This window comes from Fonsecaea pedrosoi (genome assembly GCF_000835455.1).
Source record: "Fonsecaea pedrosoi CBS 271.37 unplaced genomic scaffold supercont1.4, whole genome shotgun sequence".
NCBI classification, from domain to species: Eukaryota; Fungi; Ascomycota; class Eurotiomycetes; order Chaetothyriales; family Herpotrichiellaceae; genus Fonsecaea; species Fonsecaea pedrosoi.
Genome location: NW_013550612.1, coordinates 663,149 through 680,782, shown reverse-complemented (window position 1 = coordinate 680,782; position 17,634 = coordinate 663,149). Strand labels below are relative to the sequence as shown.

General features: G+C 52.3%; 7 protein-coding genes across 7 annotated transcripts; 2 read left to right on the top strand and 5 right to left on the bottom strand.

Moving 5' to 3' along the window:
- Positions 1–1,063: 1,063 nt before the first annotated feature.
- On the bottom strand, positions 1,064–2,559 carry Z517_06023 (uncharacterized protein; the record flags this gene model as incomplete). Its single annotated transcript, XM_013427765.1, has 3 exons — positions 1,064–1,982; positions 2,109–2,205; positions 2,496–2,559. The coding sequence occupies 3 exons, from the start codon at positions 2,557–2,559 to the stop codon at positions 1,064–1,066; spliced, it is 1,080 nt and encodes a 359-aa protein (XP_013283219.1).
- A 1,348-nt stretch (positions 2,560–3,907) lies between these two features.
- Z517_06022 (uncharacterized protein) lies at positions 3,908–5,695 on the bottom strand (the record flags this gene model as incomplete). Its single annotated transcript, XM_013427764.1, has 2 exons — positions 3,908–4,987; positions 5,051–5,695. 2 exons carry the CDS (start codon positions 5,693–5,695, stop codon positions 3,908–3,910), a joined length of 1,725 nt encoding a protein of 574 aa, XP_013283218.1.
- A 1,768-nt stretch (positions 5,696–7,463) lies between these two features.
- Positions 7,464–9,025, bottom strand: Z517_06021 (uncharacterized protein; the record flags this gene model as incomplete). The annotated part of the gene is made up of 2 exons (XM_013427763.1): positions 7,464–7,700; positions 7,799–9,025. The coding sequence occupies 2 exons, from the start codon at positions 9,023–9,025 to the stop codon at positions 7,464–7,466; spliced, it is 1,464 nt and encodes a 487-aa protein (XP_013283217.1).
- Positions 9,026–9,467: 442 nt separating this feature from the next.
- Positions 9,468–10,124, top strand: Z517_06020 (uncharacterized protein; the record flags this gene model as incomplete). The annotated part of the gene is made up of 1 exon (XM_013427762.1): positions 9,468–10,124. The coding sequence occupies one exon, from the start codon at positions 9,468–9,470 to the stop codon at positions 10,122–10,124; it is 657 nt and encodes a 218-aa protein (XP_013283216.1).
- A 227-nt stretch (positions 10,125–10,351) lies between these two features.
- Positions 10,352–11,100, bottom strand: Z517_06019 (nucleoside diphosphate kinase; the record flags this gene model as incomplete). Its single annotated transcript, XM_013427761.1, has 6 exons — positions 10,352–10,551; positions 10,606–10,671; positions 10,728–10,831; positions 10,897–10,940; positions 10,998–11,028; positions 11,081–11,100. 6 exons carry the CDS (start codon positions 11,098–11,100, stop codon positions 10,352–10,354), a joined length of 465 nt encoding a protein of 154 aa, XP_013283215.1.
- A 507-nt stretch (positions 11,101–11,607) lies between these two features.
- Z517_06018 (uncharacterized protein) lies at positions 11,608–14,478 on the top strand (the record flags this gene model as incomplete). Its single annotated transcript, XM_013427760.1, has 1 exon — positions 11,608–14,478. The coding sequence occupies one exon, from the start codon at positions 11,608–11,610 to the stop codon at positions 14,476–14,478; it is 2,871 nt and encodes a 956-aa protein (XP_013283214.1).
- A 616-nt stretch (positions 14,479–15,094) lies between these two features.
- Z517_06017 (uncharacterized protein) lies at positions 15,095–17,065 on the bottom strand (the record flags this gene model as incomplete). The annotated part of the gene is made up of 3 exons (XM_013427759.1): positions 15,095–15,735; positions 15,819–15,984; positions 17,018–17,065. The coding sequence occupies 3 exons, from the start codon at positions 17,063–17,065 to the stop codon at positions 15,095–15,097; spliced, it is 855 nt and encodes a 284-aa protein (XP_013283213.1).
- Positions 17,066–17,634: the final 569 nt, after the last annotated feature.

The following is a 17,634-nucleotide window of genomic DNA, read 5'->3' as shown; positions in this document are numbered from 1 at the left end:
CGTATGTATGAGTATGTTTCCCTCTTTCTCTGGAGAACGTGTGACCTGGACATATTCGATACTTCTTTCTACCTCTTACCTCATACCTTTCCGCCGTACCGTAAAGTGCCGCACCGTACGGTGCTCGAATACGTCGACACTCGGGTACGTACGACGTGTCTACTTGTGTGATGGTCGGGCGCGGGAGGAGGAAGTCATCGCTGTGGAGGCGGCGGTGGCGGTGGGTAGGTGAGTCGGAGGAGGGGATCGTACGTAGATAATAGATAGGTGGGTGAGTAGGTAAGCAGGTACGTAGGCAGGGAGGTACGTATGTAGGTAAACAGCCGAGTCAGAGAATGTAGGTGGTTAGATCAACCTGCACGGCTGTTTGGTTGGTCTGTTGATTCGTTCGTCAAATGATGCTGTAAGATTCTCTCCCTTGTTCGTCCCCGGTTGCTCGTACGTGTCAGGCAGGGTAACGTGGAGATATGACGTGGTTGGCGATTCTCGGTAGACGAATGTGACTGCGAGAGCGAGAGCGAGAGTGAGACCGAGAGACACCGGGAATGGGAACGGGAACGAGAACGAGAGCGCGATTGTTAACAAGGACAAGGACAAGGATGGGACCCGCTGACACGACCATGTCCATATCCATATCCATCCAAGTTACAACGAACCAGGCCCCGTCCCTGTCGTTCCTCCTGTCCTCGTCCCGCTCCCAAGCGCTTGCTGGAGTAGTGACTCGAAATAGACCTCGTCGATGACAGCGCCGAATCTGCAAAGAGTCGCGAAAGGACGAATTAATTAACCATCAAGGACTTTAGAACGGCGGGAAGAATATCGTGTCATCTATCACCATAACCATAACCATTTTGCGGGTGCCGCACCAGGCGACACAGTACACAATACACAGTACACGCTCTTGAAGGAAATCCAGACAGATGGTGTATCAGGTCCGCTTTATACAGTCCCTTTATTTGGTTTCTTAGAAGAGGCTTGGGCGTGGACTGGTTTGGCTTGCCAATAACACCAGCAGTAAAGGAGATGATCGGGCGGGAATAGGGCGGGGAAAAAAGGGGGCGGCTCACCCGTAACACCGGACCTCAGGCAACAACGTCGCCTTGAGCGCCTCGAGCCCGTCTCTGGTCAAGTCTCCAAAATTCGGATGCTGGCGAACCCTCTGCCACGCTTCTACCGGTGTGATCTCCCCGTCTAGGGAGAGCTTGTCCGAAAAGTCCAGCAACTTTTCCAATTCCACGGCTGGGACGCTCCATCTCGTTCCGCTGGGCAGGCCGGTCGCTGTCGTGACGTCTGGTGCTGTTGTAGAATGGTGTTGTGCGGAGATGGTGGTGCTTGGCCCACGCGCGGGCGAATGCCACATGATCGGCGACATGAGCATCAGTTCGTGGCCCGATCCGTCGTCCGCGGCGGCGTGTGCGGCGTGGTGGCCTAGACAGACATGTTCCAGGGCAAGAACAAAGTCGACTCCCACCTGCGTCGCGCCGAGACCTTGCGGGTGCTGCATGGGGGTAGAAATCGGGGGCGGCGGCGGGAGACCAGAGCTCGTGGCTTGAGAGTAGATGCTGGGTGCGTGGAGACTGGTGGGAGCGTCGCTGATGGTCAAGCCAGAGAAGAGATCGCTGGAACAACTGGTCGAGCCGGAGTGGAGGGTGCCGTAGTGAGAGAGGTCGGACGAGGTTAATATATTCTGTGGTGCGACAAATCCCGACTCGGTCTCGGGCGGCAGGTGGGCACGAATGTGCTGCGTCCGGGAATCCGGAAGGCCGAGGAGCTCGATGGTGGCCTGGGGGCTCTGGATCTGGGGATCTGATGCCAAATCCAACGGCAGGGGGATCTTGTGATACTTGATCAGATCCTTGAGGCGACGGATGGCGTGGCGGCACGCTTGGAGTTGGGCCTCGTGCGCCGAATCGCGGGCTCGTAGTTTGGCTACTTCGGCTTCCAGCGTCTTGACATATGTGGCTTTTCGGTCTCGATGGGTTCTGTTATGTGTTGGGGTTTCGTGTCAGATCATCTAAACTTATCATATACCCCGATAGCCACTGATACATTGGTGTCGCCGCTGTCCCAGGAATGGCGGTGGTGCCTGACAATCAAAATAGCCTCACCTCTGCGCTCGTCTGACTTGCTCACGTCTTCTCGCTTTGGCATCCGGCTCCGGATCACCACCTTCGGCTGGTTTCGTCTTCTCGGCCGCTTTTGGTTCTGGTGGTATTTGAAGAGATTAGTTACAATTAGGTGGTAGTAGACAGTCCATATTAGAGCTGCAGAGGGGACGATCGGGGATGTCAACGATGGAGAGCATAGCTAGTATGGCAGGCTAGCATTTGAAACTCTGGTTTGATTCATTGATTCATGATCCATTGACATTGATCCAATCATCAAACGAAATTGTGATCAACCGCCTCAGTAAGGTATACATGGGGGTAGACACGCATCCATGCACACCCGACTGCCTGTTTCGGGAGAAAAGGATGAAAAAATTGAATACTCACGGGGCGACCGTCTTAGCTTCGCCAGCCAATTCGGTGACGGCGACGACGACGATTTGTCCGACATGTCGTGTTTTGGTTGCGGAGCCGAATCCTCAAAGAGGGGCAGTAACCAAGTTTTTGACCAACAATAGCTCGAGACACCAACAGGACGACGACAAATCAAGAGGCGCGAGTGTTTCGCACGATCATGCCAGATTCCACGATCAAAAATCACAACCACAATCACGCTCCTGAACGGGTAGCAACCCAAAAAGTATGAGGACTATCAGGACTTGTTTTGTCGCCGTCTCAAGCCGCGCGGGTGTGGATGGAATGGAATAGTTGGTGTTGGTGGTAGTGGTGGTGGTGGTAATAATAGCGAAGAATGTCTGGAGTTTGCAGAATTAGCCTCGATGTGATTATGGCATCATACAGAACATTGGGTCTGCGAAGGGTTAGACTTGCCAGGTACAGAACTCTGTGCGTCTGTCTGTCAAACTGTCAAGCTCTCAAGCTGTTTGTATATATTCCGAGGCCGAAAGTCACAAGTCCTTCTCTCTGTCTACAGAGCCAGGGGTCGGTAAGAAAAGAAAAAAGAGAGACTGTATCGGCTCTTTATACGAGTCGGGTAGAGCATACCGAGTCCATATATCATCTCATACCATATCCCATTCCAGAAATTCATACCTCCTCCTGGTTGGTCGGTTGGTTTGTTACTAACTCTTATTATCAGGCCATCCGCAAATCCATCGACCACCTACTCCTTTTGATCTCCCTCTTTTGCTAGCAACTTGGTATTTGGCACGATGCTCTGGGGACGAAACTCCCCCCCAGCCTTAAGGACCTGATTAGCTGCGAAAGAAGGCGAAAGTTGCTGGAAGTGGAAAGGTTCGATCGTTGGCGAATGTTGAGTCAGGTTTTTTTGCGTGGGGGCTCTTGTAAGCACCTAGTCCTTTTGCTTAGCCCTATGAGACCCTGTGATATCCGTTAGACGAGACTTGTGAATAAATAATACGAGGTTGGAGTTTCTGTGCATTCTGTCAGAACCTGGGACCCTCGGAGATGCAATTGGCACCGTGGCTCCGGCCTGATGGTTGGTTTGTTAGTAAGCTGCGTGGCCGCTTTAGCCGAACGCGACCAAGTTCCGGTGGGAGTTTAGGTGGTGACTATAAAAGCAGCCCGGAGAAGTCGATGGATCTGGTAAAGTTCTAATACGCTTAGACACGGTCATTTCCCCATATTCCATTTCCATCTCCATTTCCACTCTCGCTATCCATAGTACTAATAACAAACGACCCGCGGCTCATCACTACGGGTAGAGAAGCGATGTACTGGGTTACACTATGCGGTGAGACGTGTCATGACCAGACCATCAACTAGTTATACTATACTATCATAACGTGCGTGATAACATGAACCGACAACCAGGAGACTCATCTCAAAGGCGCCTCGAGCTCATGAGTCCCTCTCAGACCCGTCGCTCTTGCCGTCGTCTCCGTCCCATCAGCCTCGTACCGTTCGTTTCCATCAGCTTCTTGCCTCTCAGTCCCATCAACCTCGTGCATCGCGTTTCCATCAGCCTCGTATTTCCCCGTACTGCTGTCGACCTTGCGCAAGCTGATCCCGTCCGTCTCATGTGGACCGGGGTCCTTGTTCGCCTTAGGGGCTGCAGGGATGGCCCTCTTCCTTCTTCTTCGCCGGAGGAACCAGAATCCGGTGACAAGGATAATCACAAGGCCGGCGACACCACCCACCACGCCACCGGCGATCGCTCCGGCATGGGAACGGCTCGAATGTGATGACTCGGCTGTTGTGGCGGCACTGGTGGTGGCCGAAGCTGTCACCGAACCTGTGCGAGTAACACCCGAAGATGTGCTGATGCTACTGGAAGGAGTGCTCGAAACTTTGACGGCGTTGGCAAAGATCGAGGCTAGTGCGGTGTTCGTCCCAAACCCGCCACTGGGTGTCGTGGCTGTCGCACCGCCGCTTGCATGTCCGCCGATGATGCCGTACACTTGGCTGGGGATGGCATATAAATTCGACGTCCCAGAAGACACCTGAGGCGGGGCTTCATAAGTCGATGTCCAATTTAGGTGTGTCATGTCGAACAATCTCAGACCAGATTGCTCTTGATCGCATGGCCATTCGTATCGCGACGGGATCGGCCATTTGATCGACTCAAGCATGCCGCCATATGTGACCAGATACCTATCCGCCACCACGCCACAGGCCGGGGCAGACCGCGGGACCGAGCTTGCGCTGACAGGGATCCAATGGAAGGCCGGCAGCGTGAGGATCCAGATATCACCGAGCGCGTCGTCGCTGCTGGCTTGCAGTCCACCATATATGTAGATATTGTGGCTGCTGCCATCCGCCGCGCTCAGGGCGACAGAACAGAAGGAGCCTCGTGGCGCGGGATACGTTCCCCCTTCGGCCGTGGTGTCTTGCTCAAACCACTCGTCTGCCCCGGAATCGTACATGAGAATTCGTCTCAAGCTCAAATATTGGGTGCTCTGCGTCGGTGCGTGGGTCAATCAAGGGTTCAATAGTCTCGCGACAACAGCAACCGCACTCACAGGTCTTGTGTCACCTCCAAGGGCGACGGCCAGTCCACCCGTGTCTGACTCGGTCCCCGGGAGAAACACCAAGTTGCCACGTTCACTCCACTCCTCCACAAGGTCCGACGAGATAGTCTTGTTGGTCCAAGTCCAGTCAGTGGTGTCGAAGGACGCGATGAACTTTTCCCCAATTTGGTAAACTCCCGGGTCGAGAATGTATACGTCGGTGTTAGGGTTGAGGCGCTTGTGTCCGGCGGCCCTGATGCCGTTGTGGACGTAACCTATTGCACGACGTGAGTTCCACCCGTAATAGTTCCAGGAAAATGGCGATTCTATCGGAAGACCCGTCTGCGAATTGTTCTGCAGCGCAGTGTCCACCGACCATTGGCCCGACCCAACATCATAATAGTATATGCTTTGGCCCGACAGTTCGGCAAGGCTCCAGTCCGAGTCCACGAACGTTCCCTGGTCTGTGAGGTGATACCAGCATCCCTGCAGACCAGCCACAACATAGAGCTTCCGACCGTCTTCCCAGAAGGCCCCTTCGTCAAAAGTTGGCACAAAATCGGGTAGAGGTTCGACCGTGATCAGAGAAGGATCGGACAAATCGCGCGAGCTTGAAAAGTCCACAGTGCGAAGGTACCGGTCTATAGTAAATTCCATCGCATCACTTCAAGGCCATTTGACTGCAGAGGGGCCAGGGCTCACTGAGTATCCACAAGGTATTGGTCGTGCCGTTTAAAACGATGCTGACTCCTCCGTAGATATAGACTTTGTTGTCCACGGTCACGACTAGAGCCTGATCAGTCTGTTTTCGACTAGTATCTTTGGTATGAGCTCACTTTTTCCATACCCTCGGTTACATGTGTTTAAAGGGTTCAGGGCATCGAGGTCGACCGTTAGCGAGACATTTTGCGCCACGGATTGGTGCAGCAGCAAGGTCGAGGTAGCCAGGAGCGCAATGAACTGAAGAAAAGACCCCGCCGCCATCTGGAGAAGCTGCTTGAGCCTTATTCGACCCGGAATCGTGGTACGAATCCCTCAAAGACTGCGCGTTCCCAGCAGGACCTCGAGGTCGAGGCAACGTAGTAATTGAGAAGCCCGCCTCTTTCACCAAACAGTGGCAGACCACCATCTTTAATCTGTCACGCCCCGCCTGAGCATCGCCCGCAATGCTTGTACTGGGAACGGTCTGAGTCTAAAGTACTGGGTTCTTGCATTGTCCACCCCTCTAGTGCACAGTGTGCGCAAACACAAACACCTCTTCAGCCAGTGACAAGGGAGGACAACCAAGACAACCTGGCGAACTGCCGCAAGGCTAGTGATGGGCTAGGTACGCAACATCACGCCGGTTGACTGCCATCCAAGCCTCAAAACGGGCGCTGCTAAGCTAGTGCTGTCCAGGACTCAAGGCGAAATGCCTGCCCAAGGGTGATAAGACAAGGCATCTGAATGTAACTGCTACTTCACGACTAGCGAGGCAGCAAATCACGCCTCTACCTAGGATCAGAAGGCATTTCGACCACTTCCCTCATGTCCAAGGGGGTCCTCGGTATTTGTCGAAGCGCCCGATGTGCGACTCGCACAGGTTTGGGAGACATTAGTCCGGAGAAGGGATAGTGTTTTGATAGACGTCGAAGCGGCGTCGCATTCCGTCTCTGCTCGCAACCGAAACGGCCGATCCACAGAAGCCAAGGCAGCGAGTCGGCAAGGCGTATTTCCTAGCAACAAAATCTTACAGTCGAGATTGACCACGGGCGACAACAAACAATAAGACAGTATAGGTTGTCATGTTGGGGTTGTGTGGCTGAACGCACGTGATTCTCCATATCACCAGTATCTCATGATTGGTCGGCACAGGCACCGTTCACCACGGCTTCGTCATGACTCAGTTCAGTGCTTTAGTCTGGAAACAGACATGGACTTTGGTATATTATTATTGGTACCGACCGCGCTATGTCTAGTCCTCCAAGACTGCGCTTCATGAGCCTGAGCAGTCCCTGATACATTTGGTTACCCAGTCTCATTGAAACAGTTGCCTCAAAAGGCTGAGTGGAATGGACTCACGACGGAGTCAAACACCCAGCAGCAGCGCTCGACCGGTGCCAAAGCACTCGTACATGTGTGACCCAAACCAAACAAGGCAGGAAATTGATAATCCCCAAGACCTAGCACCTAGAGGTGGATGAAGCAGGCCACGGTAGCAGTCGTTTGGTGAGATCGGCAAAGTTTGCACTGGCGAGCGAACTTCAATGACAAGGGGGGTTCTTTGATAACTGAAATATATAGCAACCTTAAACACCTGGCGAGCAACATTCGTGAATGTGGTTGTCTTCTCTGCGATACGGGGGAAGTAAGTGAAGAACAGCCTTACGACGTGTTTGCAGCCTGCATTGCCCGAGGGCAGTTCCGCTTGGACCAGTACGCGTGTCTAGCGATGAGGCTGTCCCGGAATAAAGTGCCAGCTCGTATCCGACGCGATTTCCCACAGCCGAGGGGGGTCATCTTCTGTTGTCCACCGTGGCAAGGGACACTCTCCTTTGCCGGTGATGAACTCTTCTATCCTCAACCGCATTCCTGAATGAGCATAGGGACCCTCATATGAGTTTGTCGCAAAGCAGCTTGTAAAATCCTCCTCACTGTGCGAGTGCCATTCACCACAGTCCTCCTATAGCATTGTCAGCATGAACAAAATGGCTTCAAAAGGACAAAATTCGTTGGCACAAAGCACACATCCAACTGCGCCAGGGTTTGGGGCCAACCTACATCGACATACCAGCTTCCAAGGAGCTGAACCTTCCCAAGGTGTCTCCGGCGCAGATACTCGAGCAAATCTATCAACGACCCTGTCTCAAGTCGACAATCCTTCATCACCAATGAGTCAAGATTCCTGCCCTCGTCCAAAAAAGCTTTCAAGTCTGCCCAGGTACACCTGAAAAGACTGAGTGTCAGAGACTTGAGATGTGGGAGCCACAACCGGGGGAAGCGGTCGATGTTGGTCCTATCAAAAAGATCAAACGAATACTCGGCCTCGAGCCCAGCTGGGAATTCCAAGTCCAAGTGCTCCAGCTGCGAAGTTTGGTTCAACAACACCCTGAGGCTTTTTGCAGCCACATTCCTCCCGCCAAAATAGATTTGTCCAGTTCCACTACGAGAAAGCCAGTCACTATGGGGGAAGGAACTGATTTTCATGCGGAGTTTCTTCAGCCCCTGAAAAGTCTCTTCCAGCACATGGGATCCATGAAGAGGACCCACGGCAAGAAGCTGCTGGGGGATGTCGATTGCAGTGAGGTCGGCCACTTCACAGCCCGAAAGCTTCGCGGCCTGGAGGAAATTGACAAAGTGATCCAGGCAGTGTTGGCGACGATTTGCAACTCTGCGTCGTGGATCGGGATCATAGGGTTTGTCGTTTGCGTACTGTTCAGGGTCGAATGCTTCAAGTTCCTCCAACCGGATTTGAGGCTCGGCCATGATCAGCTTGAACCGCAGGGCCGAGTTTGACTCCCCGAGCATGCCGATTACACGCATGAGGACATTTCTCACACGGGGTTCAGCCATGGATGCTGCTTGTTGATCGAGATGCCAGCGGTACAGATCGTAACGACGAGCTAGGTCCGTGGTGAACCTGGCTTGAAGACGTTCATGAAACTGCGTGTATTCGTCCCTGGTGGCACCAACAAGGCTTCGCTCCCAAGCTCTCTGCTTGTCGTGATACACTTCGGCCTGCCAGTATCGATAGTCGGCGTATTCCAGCTGGATACCAGATTCGAAAGAGACACAACGTAGGCGGGAGGCTATCGAGGGCGTAGCTGCCAGTTGCTCCAGCTGGTAAAGTCTATGATGACTGGGGAAGAGACGAAATTCGAAGTCACGGAAGAGATGCTCCTCGGCAATGGCACCAGATGCCTTGCAAGTCAGGCGGAACGAACACAGGGAGTTTTGATCCAAGAACAGACAGAGATGGTCCACCAGTTCGGCAACGAGCTGATCCATGATGAGAGTACTTATTCCAAAATTCTGCGACTTGTGAAGCCCAAAGGGGACAGCTGTGATGACTCTAACGCGGATCGAACATATATATTGTGAATCGTTTCAGCCTGGTGCCAATGTTCCCGCTAGGAGTGAGTTCGTCGTGTTCAGCCTGTCCATCTACGCGGTCGCTTGCGTGGACATACCAGACATGTATCTGGGCTGCCTGCAAGATGTGGGTAGGACTATGGATGTCCCAGTGATGACAGGAGCGGCGTCTAAAAGGGTGAGAGAGCGACGAGAGCGACTTTACTGATAACAGTTGGAGATCTCAACATGAATGAGGTTGCTACATATGATCCACCGTTGGTTTTACGGTGGTGCATTCCCATCAACGAGGACGGCGCAGGGACAACATGAGTTGCTGGTTGCTGGTTTTTCTTCACTGCGACCTGACATCCTCACGATGCTCAAGCACTCGCTTAGCAGGGCCGTCAGTCCTCGTACCCGAAATCCTCTTCTGCGGCGTTGGCTGTCTACCCCTAAAACAGAACCACCTAGATCACCGAAGCTCAAAGACGACCAAGCTGCCCTCAGAACTCGCTTCGATCGCTTTATTGAACGCACCCCGAGGTTCCTCCGACCGACAGTCACTGGCCTGCGACAGGCGCCAGTGTCACACATTACAGCCTTCATCATCCTTCATGAAATAACAGCGGTCATACCACTATTCGGTCTCGCAGGGGCTTTCCACTACTGGAACTGGCTCCCTCCCTACTTTGCTGAAGGTGCTTGGATCTCTGCAGCTGTGGAGAAGTTCGCGCGATACTTTCGGAAGAAAGGGTGGATCACTGAAAAAGACGAGATCAGAGTTGAAGAGGAGACACAGAAGGGCAATGCACATAGTTTTGAAAGCCACAAAGAAACAGTCTCGCGGTGGTTCAATCGAGGAGAAAGCGCCACAAGATGGGTAGTCGAGTTCGCGACCGCGTACACCTTGGTGAAAGTATTGTTGCCTCTGCGCCTCCTCATTAGCGTTTGGGGCTCGCCATGGTTTGCACGGATCGCCATCATTCCGGCTGGGAATGCCACGAAAACACTGTTTCGAAGAACAACGAAATGATACCTTGCTGTGACTTCATCATGGGGTGGTAGCCGGCGGGACACTGAATAAACAACAGAACACTGTAATGCAATCATCATTTTGTTTCATTTCTCAGCTCCGGTAAGTCTATCTCTTGATGTTCGCTCGGGACTCATCACTGTCGCTGACATTGTTGTAGGCGCCATATCCAAGTGGCCCAAGCTCGGAGTTGCATAGTTCGCGTGCGAATTGATGAGACTGGTTGTTCATGCCTTCTCGTAGATCCAGTCATGCTGGGCAGACTTCCAGCTCTGGAGTTCCTCAGGCTTGAACCACAGTGCAATCTCCTTCTTTGCACTCTCAACACCGTCGGAGCCGTGGCAGACATTCCGGCCGACGTCGATAGCATAGTCACCTCGAATTGTTCCAGGGGCAGAAGCGAGAGGGTTGGTGGCACCGAGGATGGCTTGCAGCCGCAATCAGTATTATGCATCCTTCCACAAGGTCTTGGGCAACTTACATCGACCAGTCTTGCAAGCATCACGACCTTCCCAGACCATGGCTACGATCGGACCGCTCAACATGTCTGCGCTATTCTGTCAGCCGGCTCATTCGATGTCCACTTGCAGAGAGCCTTCATACAGCTAACGAGGCCCTTGAAGAAAGGCTTGTCCGAGAGGTCTTCGTAGTGCTTCTCGAGGTGCTCCTTGGAAGGGGATACCATCTTGATGGCAACCAACTTGTATCTTCACCGCCCTTTAGTCTCTGGCTCTTCTCTTTTTGGTTATTCAGTATGGAGGGTTTCGCTCACCCGCGCTTCTCGAATCGGCTCAGGATGTCGCCAACAAGGCCACGCTGGTGAGTATTGTCAATATCAAGACCATACTGACGTGAAGGACGGATTTTTCTTACCTGAACGCCATCAGGCTTGACAGCAATGAAGCTGCACAACGTTAGTGTTGGACCCGAGCGACATGTCAGTGTAGTGTGCTTACGTCTGTTCGCTAGAAGACATTTTGATGTGCACGTTTGGAAATGTTGGCAAGATGCGTAGTTCTGAGGATAGAGTGACTGAGAGAAAGGCAGTGTAGTGAACGGAAAAGAGAACTGGACAAAAATATTTGTTCCATGGGGTGGGGGGAAAAGTGGTGATGTTTGGAGGGGCAAAGCTTGTGGCTCCTTGGGTCAATGCAGGGGTCCGCTTAGTGAGAGGAACTCTAGGCGAAGCTAAACCAGTCCCAGGCACATCTCGGGCCTATTGGCACTGGACACATTTGCATGTTGCTGGCACAGTATCTCACGACCACGCCCAACCCTTGACTTGGATACCTGAGGTACCTTTTGCGAGCCTGGGCCCTTCAACAAGTCTCAGTCACAAGAATGGCTCGGTCTTCGAGGAGGTCGCCGTCGTGGCCGATCTCATGCCTCTCCTTTCTGCTTTTGTTGTTCTTCGTGTCTCCTGCAGGCAAGTGTTTACATGCGAACCGGTCTAGTGAGATATACATGTTGACAGATCACAGTGATGGTCAAACACCACGACTTCAAGCGTTGTGACCAGTCTGGCTTCTGTAAGAGAAATAGAGCTCTTGCGGATTCCATGACAGAGAAGGGCAACCCTGAATCCTCTCCTTACCAACTGGATGCGGCCTCGATCAAGTTCAAGGATGGCCGCATGGATGGCTCCGTTATCAAATCGCTGGCCGATGGTGACGCAGTCAAACTGCCCTTAACGATAACTTTCCTTGACCACGGAAACGTTCGTGTCACCGTCGACGAAGAAAAGAGGAGGAAAGGTGAGATTGAGCTGCGGCACGGCAGTGTCGCCAGGAAGGAGAGATACAATGAAGCCGCTGCCTGGGCCCTTACCGGAGGCGGTCTCCAACCTCAGACGACCGCTTCAATGGAAAAGGTATCGAAAGATGTTACAGAAGTTTCGTGGGGAGCCGACGGCCACTTCAAGGCGGTTATTCGACACGCACCCTTTGGAATAGAGTTTTGGTCCGGTGAAGAGAAACATGTCGTGTTCAATGGGCGAGGATTCTTGAACGTCGAGCATTGGCGGCCCAAGGTTGAGAAACCTGCTGCGGATGAGAACAGTACCGAAGCACAGCCCATGGAAGCAGCGGAAGATGAAAGTACCTGGTGGGACGAGAGCTTCGGGGGTAACACTGACTCGAAGCCCAAGGGACCGGAAAGTGTTGCGCTGGACATCACCTTCCCTGGCTACGGCCACGTGTACGGTCTCCCAGAGCACGCGGGGCCTTTGTCGTTGAAGGAGACCCGTGGTGGAGATGGGAACTACGACCAACCATACCGGATGTACAACAGTGACGTCTTCGAATACGAGCTCGACTCCCCGATGACCTTGTACGGATCGATACCATTCATGCATGCTCATAAAAAGGACTCAACAGTTGGTGTCTTCTGGCTGAATGCGGCTGAGACGTGGGTGGATATTGTCAAGTCGAAACACGACACAAACCCGCTCACCCTGGGCCTCACAGGCGGGGTTGTAGACACCCATACACACTGGATATCTGAAAGCGGTCTGCTGGACGTGTTTGTCATGCTCGGTCCCACGCCTGGAGACGTTTCCAAGTCATTCGGCGAGCTGACGGGCTACACTGCAATGCCCGCATTGTTTGCCCTTGCCTACCATCAATGTAGGTGGAACTACGTTAGCGACGAGGACGTGAAGGATGTTGATCGGAAGTTTGACAAATTCAATATCCCCTACGATGTCATCTGGCTTGATATTGAATATACGGACGATAAGAAGTATTTCACCTGGGATCCGTTGAACTTCCCAGATCCCATATCGATGGAGAAGCAGCTTGATGAGACTGAGCGCAAGCTGGTTGTCATCATCGACCCACACATCAAGAACAAGGAGGGATACTTTGTCGTGGACGAACTCAAGACCAAAGGTTTGGCGGTGAAGAACAAGGAGAACAACATCTTTGAGGGGTGGTGTTGGCCTGGGAGCTCTCATTGGATCGATGCTTTCAATCCAGCAGCGAGGGCCTGGTGGAAATCACTATTTACGTTCGATCGATTCAAAGGCACACAATCAAATGTGTGGCTGTGGAACGACATGAATGAGCCATCTGTCTTTAATGGCCCGGAAATCACCATGCCGAGGGATAACCTACACCACGGCAATTGGGAGCACCGAGACCTACACAACCTCAATGGCATGACTTTTCACAACGCCACCTGGCACGCTCTCCTGGAACGCAAAAAGGGAGAGATTCGGCGGCCATTCGTGCTCACTCGATCGTTCTACGCAGGCTCGCAGAGATCTGCGGCAATGTGGACTGGTGACAACCAGGCCAATTGGGAACATCTTGCCGCATCGATTCCGATGATTCTCAATCAAGGGGTTGGCGGGTTTCCCTTTGCCGGGGCTGATGTCGGTGGATTCTTTGGCAACCCAAGCAAAGAACTGCAGACGAGATGGTATCAAGCTGGGGCATTCTATCCATTCATGCGCGGCCATGCACATATTGACACCCGGAGACGCGAGCCCTATATGCTTGGGGAGCCATATACCGGTATCATGACGCAGGCCTTGCGACTACGCTATTCACTCCTGCCAGCATGGTATACAGCATTCCATGAGGCCGCCACAGATGGACACCCTATCGTGCGAGCCCAGTATTTTGTTCATCCATCAGACGAACGAGGTTTTGGCATTGACGATCAGATGTACCTCGGCTCCACTGGCTTGTTGGTAAAACCCGTCACCGTCGAAGGAGGGGAGAGCGTGGATATTTACCTGTCGGATGACGAGAATTACTATGACTATTTTGACTTCACGATCTACGCTGGCGGTTCCAAGACGCACAAGGTCGATGCACCGTTGGACAAGATTCCGTTGCTCATGCAAGGTGGCCACATAATTCCCAGGAAAGACAGACCGAGAAAGAGTTCCGGGTTGATGAAGTGGGATCCATACACTCTTGTGGTTGTTCTGGATAAGCATGGTGAGAAAGCAGAGGGCACGCTGTACGTGGACGACGGAGAAACGTTTGAGTATCAGCAAGGGGCGTATATCCATCGCCAGTTCTCATTCGGGGATGGAGCTCTTCGCAGCCGCGACATTGGCACGAAAGGACCGAAGACGGCTGGGTATCTGAAGACGATGAAGGAAGTAAAGATTGAGAAGATCATCGTGGTCAACGCGCCTGCTGCGTGGTCGTCAACCACAGAGCTCACCGTGTCAGAGGACGGGGTTAAGGGTGACCGAAAGGTCGACATGAGTTATCATGCGGCACAGGGGAACAAGGCCGCCTGGGCCGTGATCAGGAGTCCCGGGACGAGCATTGGCGTGGATTGGACTGTGCAGTTCCCCGAGAGCGCGAGCTCCTCCAGACCAAAGACTGAATTGTAAAAAGTCTGTATAACACTACAATAAGAGATAGATGGAAGGCACAAATTCCATGGGAAATGAATGATTGACGTAAGGAAGTGATTGATTGATTGATTAATCAAACAGAACACAGACATTATGCTATATATGTACTCAACTGACGGAGTCTCTATCACTTATGGACCACATGCCATGTTACTTGTGACTAGGCGCACGTCCATATCTAACCCCAGCCATGGACGTAGGTAGGCCACATACAGTACGAAGAACGTACCCGATGAACTTGGACTAAAGCAGTGCGTGCAGATGAGTCTAGGTAGGTAAATTGTACATGTACCAAGGGTGCCTTTTTCTCTCTAAAGATGAAAGAAACCTTTTCGAACCTGTGCAAATGCGAGAATGCGCAAGTCAAACTATACTGTACACAAAATTCAGAAGGCTGTGAGAGAGAATAGAAATAAAAGCGCCGTCTTATGATATCCTTGCATGTTTGGTTGGTATGAACTCCTTAACATCTCATAATGTACATACATCACCGGGCTATCCCATATCTACTCCTCTGTCCGTGTCCGTGCCTCACTCGTCCCAAGGATGTGAAGGGCTGCAATGTGATGTAACATGATGTGATGTCGCTATACTACACAGCCTTCGTGCTGCCGCCACTACCACTGCCACTGCCATCTAGTTCCGCTTGTGCCCGGTCCATCGCGGTCGAGCCGAGTTCGTACCTCCTGTGCTCTAAGGGTGGGTGACCGTAGCTCATGGCGGTGGGATAGACCGACGCGGTCTCTGATGACGGCGCCTCGACTGCTTTCGGCAGTAGTGGTCCTTTCGCCTCCTGCTGCCGTCGGCGCCGTCTGAAAAAGTACCACACTAGCCCGGCAACTAGGATGAGGAACGCGCAGACCCCGATCCCAATGCCTAGGCCAATTCCAAGTTTGTTGTCGTTGTTGCTACTGCTGCTGCTGTTGCCATCATTGGATGACTCTGGGGATACGGTCGGCGTGGGCGTCACTCTAGATGTTGTGGAGGAGCTGCTCCCTGACGAACTCGGTGCTCGGGTCGATGTAGATGTCGGCGGTGTCGTAGTGCTCGAGGGACCGGTGGACGTGGTTGAAGCTAGCGACGGATCGCTGACGTTGAAGTAATGGCTGCTGAAAAAGGTGGACGTTGATGAGTTGTACATTTGGAAGAAAAACACATAGCCGTCGCTCAGGTCAAAGGGCGGGATTGCCCCAGCTCCTACGGTCCAGCTAAGTTTCGTTGTCGTGATGCCCGCTATAGAATCCAGTCGTGCAACTTAGTATAGCCAATCCCAAGATTTCGTGCGTTAGGAGTTTCAGGGAAGGTATTCTTCTCACCTGCCAAGAGCTGACTATTTGGATTGCCATTCTGCCAGATCACCAGGTCCGTTGATGGGTACGTCGTTTCCCACTGAAGCGTGATGGTCGACCCTTGGACATAGGTGGGATTTTGCGTGAAATCGTTGTTGACCCCGTTGGTCGGCGGATTGAGGAAGATGTTCTCCTGGTCTTTCTTGAGCGGCGACGCCCACGATTAATGCCAAAAAGAGCAAAAAGAGCATTATGTCCATCAGTGCCTGAATACCCTGACCTCAAAGAGCCGGCTGAAGATATGCCGATGGGAGGGCACACGAAGCTCTGGCAGCAGGAATGGCAGTGCTTGAGGGGTGTGAGGCCGCCATCGGTAGCATATATTGGGCGTCCGACATGTACTCTTTCAAGCATCGGTATCCTCGAACACGGAGAGTTTGGGTCTCGTCCTCGACCTCAAGCAAGAGCGGCTTAATTAGTCAGGAATGCCATAGTTTGATCTGTTTTTAACCCGACCCTGGACAGGATTTTGGTCGCTTTCGCTCGCAAGTGCACACCTTTCAGAGCTCCTGACACAGCTGTGGCGGTTCCAGCCCAGAAAATATGAAGGAAATGCTGAACATGCGCTTTTTGCTTGCTCCAGATTGATTGGTGCAGGTGAAAGCGAGCCAGGGGCCGAAACACGGGAGGAGTCTCGCCGTCTTGGGAGAGTTTAAAGTCTCTAGACTGGCTGATCAGAGCAGGAAATGCATTGGATGATCATAAAATGCATTGCGGGAGAGCATTTGGCCCCCAGGTAGGTATGTACTTTGGTTGAGCTCGGCGGCCCGCCTGAACAAAAGAGCCTCTTCCAAGATCTTGAGCGTGCGATTTGGCGAGGCTTTAGGTGTACGAGGTACCCGGTAGTAGTAGTCAAAACTCAGCCACTGACAAGGACTGATCAGACCCTGCCAAGCACATGACAGAACATCACGAGTGAACAGGGCTTGAATCGCCCAAACAGTTCTTCAATCATGAACAATCCGCGCAGGGAATTGCTTGCTTCGCTCACGACTCCAATATGTTGTGTTTCGAACGCTTGGGGAAATACGAACACAGGTCTAGCATGATACGAAGCTATGGTCCATTGCGTTGGACGGTGGTGTGGCCGAGACAAGGGTCGACTAAATTCCAGCGGTAAACAGATTGTCCACTGGGCGCTTAATTCAACATGTTCTTTCGCTTACCTTCACGCGCACCACCAGGTTCTGAAACCACCTGAATAGGCTGTTCATAGCCCGAGATAATGGTACCGATGTGATGAGATGATGTGGCGTGGAGGTCGTCTTAGAAGAGAATCCCAAAATAACCCATTAACATTTTCAGTTGGATTAGAGTTAGTCTGTTAGAGTTACTCTGAGAGATGTGGATTTCTTCGACCAGCTGCGTGATACTATGATCAAATCAATTGATAATATAATACTGGAAACCTGAAGTAGGATTGTGCTCGGCGAGGCTTGTGCGACAATAAGCATCCAGGGCCACGAGATCTCGGAACAATTATGACGCAGCTTCAGTTTGTGGCTTTCTTGTCAATCCTGAGAATAGAAGTATCCATGTGAGATGAGATTTGAGCCTTCCAGGCCAAAATACTGCGATGAACTGCTCTGGACCAAGCACATCGATGACCAAAGACGCAACTGATATCGAAAAAGTTCAGGAGAGACAGACAGGGGGCTGCCTCACACGTGACCTGGGAGGAGACGTGATCCTCCGATCATTCCGCCAATCACATCGTACAAATTGATCTGCGCTTTACTTGTTCCTGGACAGCATCTGCCCAAGTTCAGGATCTCTCGGATCA